Below are 12,048 nucleotides of genomic sequence, written 5' to 3'. Positions count from 1 at the left end.
ACAAAAACCTGTAGAACACTTCAACCTCCCTGGACACACAATAGCAGATTTAAAGGTAACCATCCTGCAGCAAAAAAAACTTCAGGATCAGACTTCAAAGAGAAACTGCTGAGCTCCAGTTCATCTGCAAATTTGACACCATCAGCTCAGGATTAAACAAAGATTGTGAATGGCTAGCCAACTACAAAAGCAGTTTCTCCTCCCTTGGTTTTCACACCTCAACTGCTAGAAAAGGGCCTCATCCTCCCTGATTGAACTAACCTCGTTATCTCTAGCCTGCTTCTTGCTTGCATATTATATACACACACACATATATACATTCACACACACACACACACACACACACACACACACACACCCATTCACTCCTGCCCCTGGAAATTTCCACTACATGCATCTGACGCAGTGGGTATTCATCCATGAAACCTCATGCTCCAATAAGTCCGTTAGTCTATATGGTGCCACAGGACTCTTTGCTGCTTTTACAGATCCAGACTAACACGGCTACCCCTCTGATACTTAAGACAAACAAGTTTGTTTACATTTACAGGAGATTTTTGGACCAGTCAAATGCTCAACCCTATTCTCAAAAAACAAATTCATTGCACTACTACTAAACTACCAACAGATGCTCACAAAATATTGTGCACCAATAATTTTTCTTGTATTTCCTGCAGGGGAAATAAACTTGTAATACTGTTTCATATATTACTGAAAATTATGTTGGATCACCCTCTATAATATGAAGGATACCATATAAAGACAATTTAGAGAGATGTTTTCGTATCTTCATCTCCTAACTGCTAACAGAATTAAAAGATAATTGGATTCTAATTAGTAAGCCTCTCAGTTTTGTGATCAACACACATTAATTAAAACCCATTACAATGTTAGGCTTTGCTTTGACAAACCCAGAAAGAGTTCAAGTGTAGATATTTGTCTTTTGTGTCACAGCTTTAATACAAATTAATCTGATTAAGCCTTGGAGGAAACAAGAGGTATTGTTGAAATTAGGGATGTAAATATAATTTAAAAAGTTAACTGTTTAAAACTATTAAAATTATATCATTCAATTCCCAGCCCTGGGCTGGCCTGGCTGGAGTGGCCCCAGCCCCTCTCCCTTTAAATTGGTTAAAGGTAGGACTAATGCTTTCCGTTTGACCATTTAATAATTTATATCCCTAGTTAAAATCATTCAATTTAACTCATTTATCTTATGATCTTGTTTAAACTCTAATGGCTATAGGACCATTAATCAATCATTTGTTCAGATCATCAAGTTATTTCTCCTCATCCCCCCACCATTACAATAAAGGAGTGTCTACATTCAATGCTCTTGGTGTTCCTGACAATCTTAAAAATACACAAATGATGCAAGTCACTCCTTATATAAAAAAAAGAGACAAAAAAGTAATCCAGTACACCAGTTTCAATATAAAAATGCCCTAAGTGTGGCCCAATAGCCAATGCAATTTAATCTGCCCTCCAACTGCAAAGCAAGAGCAATGCCGATTCTGAAACGACGGAATTAACAGCAAGATATATTTCTTCAAACTATGCTTGAGTAAGATTGCTCCTAGAATAGAACTTGCTCAATGCTGAAAGTTACCATATAAGTTTACAGTTAAACTGTGCTTCCTTCTGTAGGAAAAAGAAGAGTTTTTGTTTTATCTTTTAAATAGAGCTGAATTTATTTTGTTTTAAAAAAAGTAAAGTTTACGAACTGTATGTAATAAATTAAGGGATTCTATATTTCTATCAATTTCCCATTTTATTTCATTAAATGTTCCTAATAAAGGAAGGATAGCCCTGAGGAAAAATCATATTCAGACAACCAAGAAAGGAGGATTCTGATAAGTTAAGAACACATTGTCCAACAAGTGTTAATGTGGAAAGGAAGTAATTTGTACTGGTTGGTTGAAAGTGAAATACTTAAGATATTTGTAATGCATAGTATAAAAAGTTATTTATTTCACTCAGCATAGTTGTAAAAGGATATATTTCTCCCCAAAAGTTTATTTTATGATAAATAGATTTTGGGAATTTAATAATGATGTGTTTATAAATTGTGTGTGCAGCTATTAGAAAAGTGGTCTAACGTGGCAATGGAAAATGCTAAGTGCATCCATAGATCAGTTGCTGGGACTGGACAACATGGGATGGATCATGCAATAATTGCCCTATTCTGTTCAATCCCGCTAAAGCACTATTGGAAGACAGGATACTGGGCTAGGTGGATCACTGGTCTGATCCAGTATGGCCTCTCTCATACCCTTATCAGCTGGTCTCACTCCTCTTTAATGCATGGATGCATTTTTTCCCTGTAATTGGGGTATCTGTACTGCAACATTTAAAGAAAATTTTCAAAAGCATTTGAGTTAATTTAGGAGCCTAAGGGTATGTCTACACAGCATTTTGGAGCCCATGGGAGCAAGCCTCTCAGGCTGGGCCAATAATCTTAGACTAGCATGGATCTATACTAATCAGTTCAAACGAAAATTTAGAGCCAATTCAAAGCTTCATCCAAAAAGCTCTAACTGTACACACTGACAGTTGAAGAACTATTCTACAGAGAATGAGGACTGTGGAAATGGATTCCTACCCTAAACAAATGTTCTTGACTGCTCAGAAAGAAGAGAAAGCAACCATGAGTAACATTTTGTTCTCCGATGAAGTTCCCAAAGGACACCAGTCACAAACAAAAACAGTCATCTGGTATTTACCCACTTTTGACCTTTACCATGCTCAACCTATAAACCCAACCTGTGGAACAGGTGAAGATAATTTGTTCAAACACACACACTTCTAGGATGAGAAAATTCCAGGTCACAAGACACTTCAGCCAAAAAGGTAGATTTTCCCGATGAGCAACTTTATTAAAATCTAGAAGTAACCCTAAAGCATTTACTGTTAATACCTTGCATTTTTCTAATGCCTTTCATCCAAGGATCTTAAAAAGCTACATCATCACTGTAAGGTATAAGAATTATTCCTATTTTAACCATGCCTAAAATGTAGGCACATAGTTGAAAAGTCCCTGAAGTCACACAGAAAGTTAGTGGAAGGACCTCAGTTCTCTGTTCCACTGACTGTACAGAATTTCCTATTGTGGCTCTTGATACCAAAAAGATAACATAGAAAGTCAATTATAGCTAAGATTAAGAATATGCCACTGACACAAACCGCTCAAAGTTTATTCATTTATTTGGGTACAAAGGCAACCTTCAATGATCCTTTTCCAGGATAGGAAATACATGATAAAAGTCTAGGACAACATACTTCAACATTTTCTCCACCATTTTATATTTAAATTTCTTTTCTATGTCTTTATCACTCACTTCTCTAGTGTTTTAAGATACAGGCAAGACAGATACAAAATAAACTCTGTAAAGTATTGTATAGTAGAAGCACATGGCATAATGGTGAGCAATTCCAAGCACACATGCCAAACGGCAGCATGCAAATCCTTCTATCTTCACCACTCCCTGGATTAAACTTCCAAATTCCAGTCACAGTAAGTGTGAGGAGATAAGAAACTGTCATGTAGGGAAACATCAAAGCCAGGCAGGACATACCTGCCACCACCTTCCCACAAAAAGAGGTAACTTCCCAAAACTCAGGCTCACGACAACTAATATGACGACGGCAGTTTACAATACCAACATTATTTACAGCTTGATCTTGTCCACCTCACCCCTTGTTCTGTGGTGTACATACAACTCTGCATATATCAAGACCTTGGCAAATGATAGGACCAGTTTTATTCTGTTATAGTTCATGCCACCAGGCTCCTCAGTACATCACAATCTTACAGAGAAGAAGGGAGGTGGAGTGACAATAGTATTACTATTTGACCGCGGATGAACTCATTGAGTTCTCTAGCATGTATACCACAGAACAGTCTGATATGAAAATCCTAGCATTATCCAGGTTGCTTTTCTTCTCCCATACAACTGCCAGAGCTGTTGTGCATCACAGCCACTATTGAACAGAGATATTAGCACTGTGGTCAGCCCAAAAATCAAAAATCAATTATTTGAACCCTAAAAAATGAGACTGGCCCCCCCAAAAACCCAAGATTTTTAAAAGCAGAGAATATGTTGAGGTATGTCTATCTTTTAATCCTTGACTTTATCCATCCACCCCCAGTATGTATTTAAGAGACAATTAAGGTTGCCACTACTGCCAAATTTATTATTATGATTTTGGTACCCGCTAAAGAAGCTCTCAGCCCCACATCTGCCCATCCCTTCTGTCTACCCACTACCCTATTAATTCTCTATCCCTTGCCCCACCCAGCCTCATCTCTGTTCTTCCTGCACCTCGAGGGCTCTTCACTCACCACTCCCTGGCCTAGAGGAGCTGCAGCAGGGTCTCCTTCCTGGCTGGTAGGCAGCACCTGGAGTTCTTCACCCAATCCTGTCCCCTCTAAGACCTGGTGTTGCAGTGAAGGAGAGTAAAGTGGGGAAGCACCTGATGAACCACACTTGCTCACAGGACAGGCAGAAGGAAAAAAGCCACCCTGAGCTGTTGGGCTCTTTCTGCACCCTACTTTTTCCTATAAGAATGGTGTCTGCTCCTGAAGGGAGATGGAGAGTACTCTGTCTGCCTGCTAATTGGCTGCTCTTCCCCAGGAAGCATGACACTGGGGAAGGCAGCCAGTCAGAAGGGGTTTCACCAGCAAGCATGGTTGAAATGCGTTAGGGCTTGAGCTTTTTGCACCATCATAAACATTGCCCCAACCCCAGCCAAACCTGGATGCATTGATCCATGATAAAGGACACTGGAGTTGGCACTACTAGGCAGGTGGTGAATTGAGACTACTGCCTGGTGTGTAAACTTACTTCATTTCCTCCCTAATCCTGTTTGTCTGTTTCACCTGCCTACTATATCTTGTCAAAAGCCTAGATTGTGAGGTCTCTGAGGCAAGGAACACTTCCTTTGACATGTTTAGACAGACAGTCACCTGAGGCCCCTGTCTGCCTACCATAATACAAATAAGTACAGCAACTCCCCACTTAAAGTCATCCTGGTTAACACTGTTTTGTTGCTGATCAATTAGAGCAAGGGTCCCCAATGTGGTGCCTGCAGGCGCCATGGTGCCCGTGGGAGCATCTATATGCGCCTGCATCTTGGCCGGGGGTCGAGCACCCGCCGAAATGCCGCCGAATTTCTGCAAGCAATGTCATCGAGAGGCGTCGCCGCCGAAATGCTGAAATGCTGCAGAAATGTGGCAGATGCTTGACAGCCACCACAGTCCTTTGTCTGGTGCCAGCCAGACAAAACGGTTGGGGACCACTGAATTAGAGAACATGCTCGTTTAGAGTTGCACAATGCTCCCTTATAATGTTGTTTGGCAGCCACCTGCTTTATCCTCTGCTTGCAGAAAGAGCAGCCCGTTGGAGCTAGCTGCTGGGGGCTTGGAACCATGGTGGACCAGCAGCCCCCCTATCAGCTCCCTTAAGTTCCCTGTGCAGAAACCACCCAGCAGAATATTAATTGCCAGGCTTTTCAGCTGTCCCTCCCCACACTGCCGTGTGTTGCTCCTACCATCTGCCTTGGAGCTGCTCCCCGGAGCCTCCTGCTTGCTGTGGGGGGGGGAAGAAGAGGGGTACTAATGTCAGGGTGGCCCCCCTAATCCTGCACCCCTTCTCCACAGAGCAGGGGGGGACACTACAGGGATCAGGACAAGGGAACTTGCTGATCTACTTAAAAAGGCAGTGTACTTAGAGAGGGGTCAGCATACTTAAAGAGGCAATGCGCGTCTCTCTCATACACGGCGTGTGTGCCTGTCTCTCTGCCATGTTGTCTCCCCGCCCCCCTCCCCCCTCATTTGTGCGGCCTTGTAGAGTGTGAGGCTACATTAGCAACGTGTTAGCCCTTGAGGGCTCAGTCGAGTGCTAGTTCATCATTTAGCAGGGAGGTATTCCCTGGCAAATATCCCACTCTCTTCCACCCTCTGACTCCACCACCTCAACCAAGCTTCACAATCATCATTGCTGTGCACAGTATTAAATTGTTTGTTTAAAATGTATAGTGTGTGTGTGTTTGTTCCCTGAAACCTAACCACCCCTCTTTACATTAATTCTTACGGGAAAATTGGATTTGCTTAACTTCATTTCACTTAAAGTAGCATTTTTCAGGAACATAACTAGTGTTAAGCGAGGGGTTACTGTAATAAATAATTAAATCCCCAACATTGACTGTACCAGGTGACTTGAATACTTGCTCAGATGACATCTTCAAGACTGGCACAAAATCTCATATCCACTATTACCATGAGATTCAGCCAAGTTACCTTGAGTCTGACTTGCACGGTCAGATGTTCATTGATACAAGTGGCCTAGAGGAGGACAACAGAGGTACCCCCAACTTTTGCTAGTCCACATACCATTTCTGACAAAGATCAGAACTTTTCCATCTCCCTATCTAAGGACTACATCACAAAGCTGTCTCCAGAGAGCAGATTTCCAAAAAGCTGTGATGGACAGTGTTGCTCTTCCATAGAACCAGTGAACAGTTAGTTTGAAAAGACCTTATAACCACAGATGGTTAAAAACCATTGCCTTCATATTCCATAATATTCTCCAAAGCTTGCAATCCAATGAAGAAGAATAGATGAAATGTAAAGGTTGCAGGTTGGAGCACCACTACTTTAAGATCCACTTGGAACCTGACTACAGGGCTTTGGAGCGGAGCCCGGAGCTGGAGCATGGAGCAGTTCCAGAGCAGTGGAGCTGCAGGTTTTTGCCTGGAGCTGGAGCACAGCTCCAAAGCCCTGCCTGACTAGGGAATAAAATTCCTGAACTACTGCTGTGAAAGTGAGCAAAAAAATAAAAAAAATTACTCCTCAACTACTAAATCTTGACTATCAAAACTGTTTTGAACAGATGGTCATCTTTGCCATGAAGGACAAGAATTCATCCTGTTTTACAGAAAAAGACCTTATACCACTGATGAAAAACCTAGGCAATGCCCATTGTGTTTGCTCGTAGAATGCCCTTCTGGAGGGAGGCCAACTTGTGCCTAAAAGTCATTAATGGAAGGCAGCGTAGTATGTGAGGTTTGCAGCATCAACCTCTCCTTCCTGAGCTGTACTATCAGATTTTTTTTTACTAAATATTCCAAGCTGTGACCAAATTTTTGTGGTTGTTTTCCTCACTAAATTTTGCAAGTACACTTTTTAACCTCAATAGCCCATTTGACTCACCCTGATGTAAAAGGCTTGGACACTTTCTTTCCCTCCACCATTGGACAAGACAGGAGTCTCTTCTATTTTCTGCAATATTCAATGCACTCAGTGAACATTTTAAAGGTCTGCTCTAACATCCAGAATGTACCAGAGATTTTTCTTTAGGTACAAGAGATTTGGACTCAACAACAACAAAACTGTCATGAAGATCTAGGAAAGAAATTCTTCATGAGAATAAGGTACACTCCATCCACATGAAATGTACAGAACTGCATTATCACCAAATATGCAGCCACCTTTGATATCCATATTACGGATGTCAGTGAAAGTAGATCACTTTGATCAACTGCTAAAACTCAAAACCAATAACCAGCACCACACATTTTCTATATAGCACTTCTCTTCCAGAGATCCTGGAGCACTTTACAAAGGAAGGTAAGTATCATTACTCCCCTTTGCAAAATGGGGAAACTGAAACTTTGATACAGAAGTGAAGTGACTTGCCCAAGGTCACAAATTAGGTTAGCACAAAGACTCTTTGAAGCAAGAAAACTGTTGTTAGCCAGAAACATTAATTATAAAATGGAAATGTTAGATACTAGAGTTGCAAAAAACTGTATTTAGGCGCAATACCCACAATTCAGCTGGTCTGACCAGTTTCAAGAATTAGCATATCACAAACTGTAAGACATATGTATGCAACCTCAGACTGTAGTATTAAAAAAGTCATTTTAAGTCAAGCTAATGAAAACCTCAATTAAAAGAAAACAGTTGCTAACAATAAGACTAGCTTTATTAACTTCCTCTCAATTTTTGATTGTTTGAACAGGATAAAACTGTCAAAGACCCCAACAGAACGCTGCAAAATATTGTCTAAAAGTGTAGCCAGTTGACTACATATAAGGTTTGTTATTAAGAAGGCTTAAGAAATCAACCAACCAAACATAGCCCCAAAAAAGCAGTACAATACAGAAAGGAAAGAGTTAATAAGATACCAATCCTTCTCAGAAGCGTTTCTTGCAGTGCTTTTCCACAGTGGGGGTGCTTTGAATTATTCCACCAACCACTTATATTCATAGCACAATTGCTTACAAGTTATAAAGCATTTTATGTCACCTAAGATCCTACCCACCAGTTTGTATCAGTTCCTTAACTTCCTGTTCTGTACTTCTCCTTATTTCTGTTTTGGATACTGCGAAGGTACCTGTACTAGGACACAGAACAAATGTATCTTGCCTTTGACAGGTTTTATATTTGCTAATGCCAAAAGCTATGTTTAGCTTTGCAGAGCACTGTGGGATCTCTCTCTCTTGACATAGATGAGTGAAGAACTGTAAAAAAGACTTCATATAATATGGCACGCCCTATGCATTACATGCGCAGTAGCTAGCAAGGATAATTTATTTATTAAAATAACTTCACATCATGACCTTGTAAGATAAAAACATTACTTAAAAAGTCTTCCTTTTGGAGTGGATTTTAGGAAACAATTTTGTAGATATTTTCAAATTGACTGCTCTGTACTTCAGTTTCAATGATGAAGAATAACAAAATTGTTAAAAAGCCACATAGTTTTCATTCAGATTATTAGAGCTCTAGCGACTGCTTCTGCAAGGTTAAGAAAATTATAAGCAAGTACAAAGTGTGATTATAATTCTTAAATGTTCATCTTCTAGGTTGGTGTCTGCCCCAAGAACTATGGGGGTTTATATTTTGGGGGGGGTGTCTTATTTTTGACAAAATTCCAACCAATCACATCAGTTACACACACTAACCTTCCCCCTTTGTGAAAACAATTCTCTCTCTCTCTCCTCCATGCACCACTACAGTGAAAACAGCTGACATTAGAAAGCTGAAAAACTCAGAACATACGCTTATCATAATGAATAGTATGTGATTTTCCAGATTTCGGGGAAAACTGTAAACTACATGGCAGGATTGTTCAAGTGCCATTCTCCACTGGCACCAATGGCCTGGGTGTCATAAACCTTAAAGTGGGTGTCAAGGCTATGGCCCTCCACATCCTCAGGCCACCAATGGGACCCTGATTTTAAGCCTGAGCCCCAACCCACTATCCTCCTCTATGCTCTGCCAGAGGTAGAAGTGATAAAATGAATGGTGCCACAAGCTGCAAAAGATATAGAGGCAGATCCCTTCACAGTGCATTGCTGTGTCCAGAATCACTGAGTTAATGGGGCCTCAAGTGGGCACTTTCTAACCCACCAATTACATTGGAACTTTCCAAAGTTGTGGCAGTTGTAATTTAAATCCCCCAAACCAGATCTCCAGCTGGCAGTTTGCCAGTTTTGCAATATCAGAAAAAGCCCCATCTAGATCCCAGAACTGGTCATCAACCTAGCCCCTGGCATCAAAAGAGATCAAGCAACTCAATTCAGAGTGGGGCTGAAACTGGGAGCCCAAAATGTCTACTCACCTAGGCAGCAGAGAGTAGCAACCTCTCTCCCTATCCAGTTGCTGTAGGCAGAAGCCAATCACTTGGTCTCGTTACCAGGCCCCATCACCAACAGCAGCATCAGTGATGGCCAGGCCCACTGCCCTGATTCAGTACACGATACCCTTCCCACATCTGGCAGCACGGGGGGGGGGGGGGGCGGGGGGAGTGGAAGAGAACCAACCCCCCACAAGCACTGACGGCAAATGGGAGGTGAAGAGGGAAGCATATGGAACACTGTCCTAGTTACTCCAGGTTGAGATCTCATCCACATATACCCAGGGATGTCTCCACTGTTCCCAGTACTATCAAAACTGCATTCCATGCAGAAAAAAAAAATCATTTAGCATTATTTAAAATACAATCTCTATTTACTAGTTTTAAACACAGTGATTAAGCTTAAGATTATTTAAGTTAGTAGTAAGAAACCATTAGTGAACTGTCCTGTGCCATGACAAGTCGTTTAATAAAATTCCTCTTAACTGCAATATCCCAACTCCCCTACTGTATTTGCAATAGTTTGTAGTTAAACTGAAACTAAATTAAACTGTGTTTATGAGGAAACATCTAAATATAATAAGTGAAACAGAAAATAAGCTAAATGTCAAGTGCTGAATAATACACTCATTTTAAAAGTTATTTATCAGTAGTGTTTTGTTACAGCATGTTTAGATTCTTTCCACTTATGACAAGGCAAGACACTAATCATGTTTTGTTTTCCTTTATGCTGTCACACTTCCCCTGTCATTTTTAAAAACCCCATGAAAACTTAGAACAGAAGATATCAGCACTGCAAAGTTACTTCTCACTCCCAAGACTCCCAAGTTCAGACTGTTTTAGAGGGGTGGTGTTTGAGATTCGTTTTTAATAAAGACACTTAAAATATTTGTTTAGACAGAAAAAGTATTAAGAAAAAAAATTATATTAATAGAAGTTTCACCAAACTAATTAATTAAATCTGATGCCTGCAACTGACAATGTGTCTTTATAGAGACACCATCAACTTTAAAATCACTTCTGTATTCTTTTTTGGCCTATTACTTTCCAAGTAACATTTACTGTAACTGAAGGATTAAGTATTTATCTGTATTTCTCCTGACTGCTCATTTGTGAATGTGATAGCATTTTGCATATATTAAGGTGTTTTTCTTAACTTTGTAGAAATTAATTCATACCAATTATAAACAAACAAATTCATTCCTAACATACAGGAAATAAAGAATATCATATACAAAAGGAAAAGGTAACTCACACCACACTGAGACTGTGTAACACTAGTGACGGTTCATTACTACTCTTTAGGGTGTACCTGAAAATCATTTTATCATTATTATTACTTGGTGTATTTGACACCACTTTGCGTACAATCAGACTCTGAATAATGAGTTTCTTATAGTCACCTTACCTCCTTTGCCAATTAATTTTTTCTTCTCTCACTCTCATCACACAACAACAGGGGCAGAAAACTGCCATTTTAAAAGCCATAGAAAAATGCAGTTGTAAAACCACAAAAAACAGCTGACATACTCGGGAGCGACTGCCCTTACTGTAAATCATTGTTTAAAACTGACCAGACTGAGTGGATAGGTGCTTCTGAAGTTCTGTCAAGTCACAATTAGGCTGAAAGGGTTGACAGGCTGAGGCGGCCTGTCCCCCAGCACCTCCCTCCCCACCCTCACCGGGGCCCTCCAGCCTCAGCGGGGATTGTCAGCGGTTGGAAGAGGTTCCACACACGCTCCGTTCACACCACAGAGAGATCACCCCCAACGGGCAACAGGCACTTAGCATTGCCTGTCGTGTGTTCTCACCTCCCCCCGTCACCGAGCCATCACGAGCCCCCCGCAGAACCACCCAGGAGGGTCTTCACCAAGCCAAGCACAAGATTAACACGAGCTGAGGAGGGGGGAGGCACCAGGGTAACCCGGCTGCTAGGGGGAATAAACCCAACCTCGACACTGCGAGGAGGGGGCAACACTCAGCAGCCTCCCTAGCGAGGGAGTGGCGGGGGAAGTGGGCCGAGAGCACCGCCACCGCCACCGGGGGCGGTGAGGAGCAACGGACCGCCTGCCCCACTGGGTGGGGGATCTAGCCCCCAGCTCCCCCGTTCGACGAGCCCCCCGCCTACCTGCTCGCTAGGTCCGGCGACGGCGCAGCTGAGGAGGAAGGTGGAGGCAGCGGCAAGCTCTCAGCACGACAACAACAGCAGCGTCTCCACTCCTGCCTCGGCAGCTGCACTGAGGAAACCTGGCCCCCTTGTATTTGCGCCCTCTGCCGCTGGGAGGCCAGCGCCACAATCAGCCGCCTCAAGCACAACAGCCCCTCCCGATTAGCAGCTGTGGGCATATTTCTGCTTTTCACATCGGCTCCACAATTCCTAGGACAGGACCAGCTCCTCTGATTGGCT

General features: G+C 41.9%; 1 protein-coding gene across 2 annotated transcripts in view; it reads right to left on the bottom strand.

The window, feature by feature from the left end:
* ZC3H7A (zinc finger CCCH-type containing 7A) overlaps positions 1-12,026 on the bottom strand; it is a 49,526-nt gene extending 37,500 nt beyond the window's left edge. The window contains exon 1 of one of the 2 annotated variants that reach the window (XM_050966417.1): positions 11,770-12,026. In XM_050966417.1, the coding sequence (XP_050822374.1) occupies positions 11,770-11,987 (218 nt within the window). In that variant the 5' untranslated portion in view covers positions 11,988-12,026. The remainder of the gene's footprint in view (positions 1-11,769) is intronic. The other variant, XM_050966418.1, reaches the window with a different exon arrangement.
* Between the last annotated feature and the right edge of the window lie 22 nt (positions 12,027-12,048).

Source organism: Gopherus flavomarginatus, chromosome 9 (assembly GCF_025201925.1).
Source record: "Gopherus flavomarginatus isolate rGopFla2 chromosome 9, rGopFla2.mat.asm, whole genome shotgun sequence".
Classification (NCBI taxonomy): Eukaryota; Metazoa; Chordata; order Testudines; family Testudinidae; genus Gopherus; species Gopherus flavomarginatus.
This window is presented reverse-complemented; position numbering and strand designations above follow the sequence as displayed.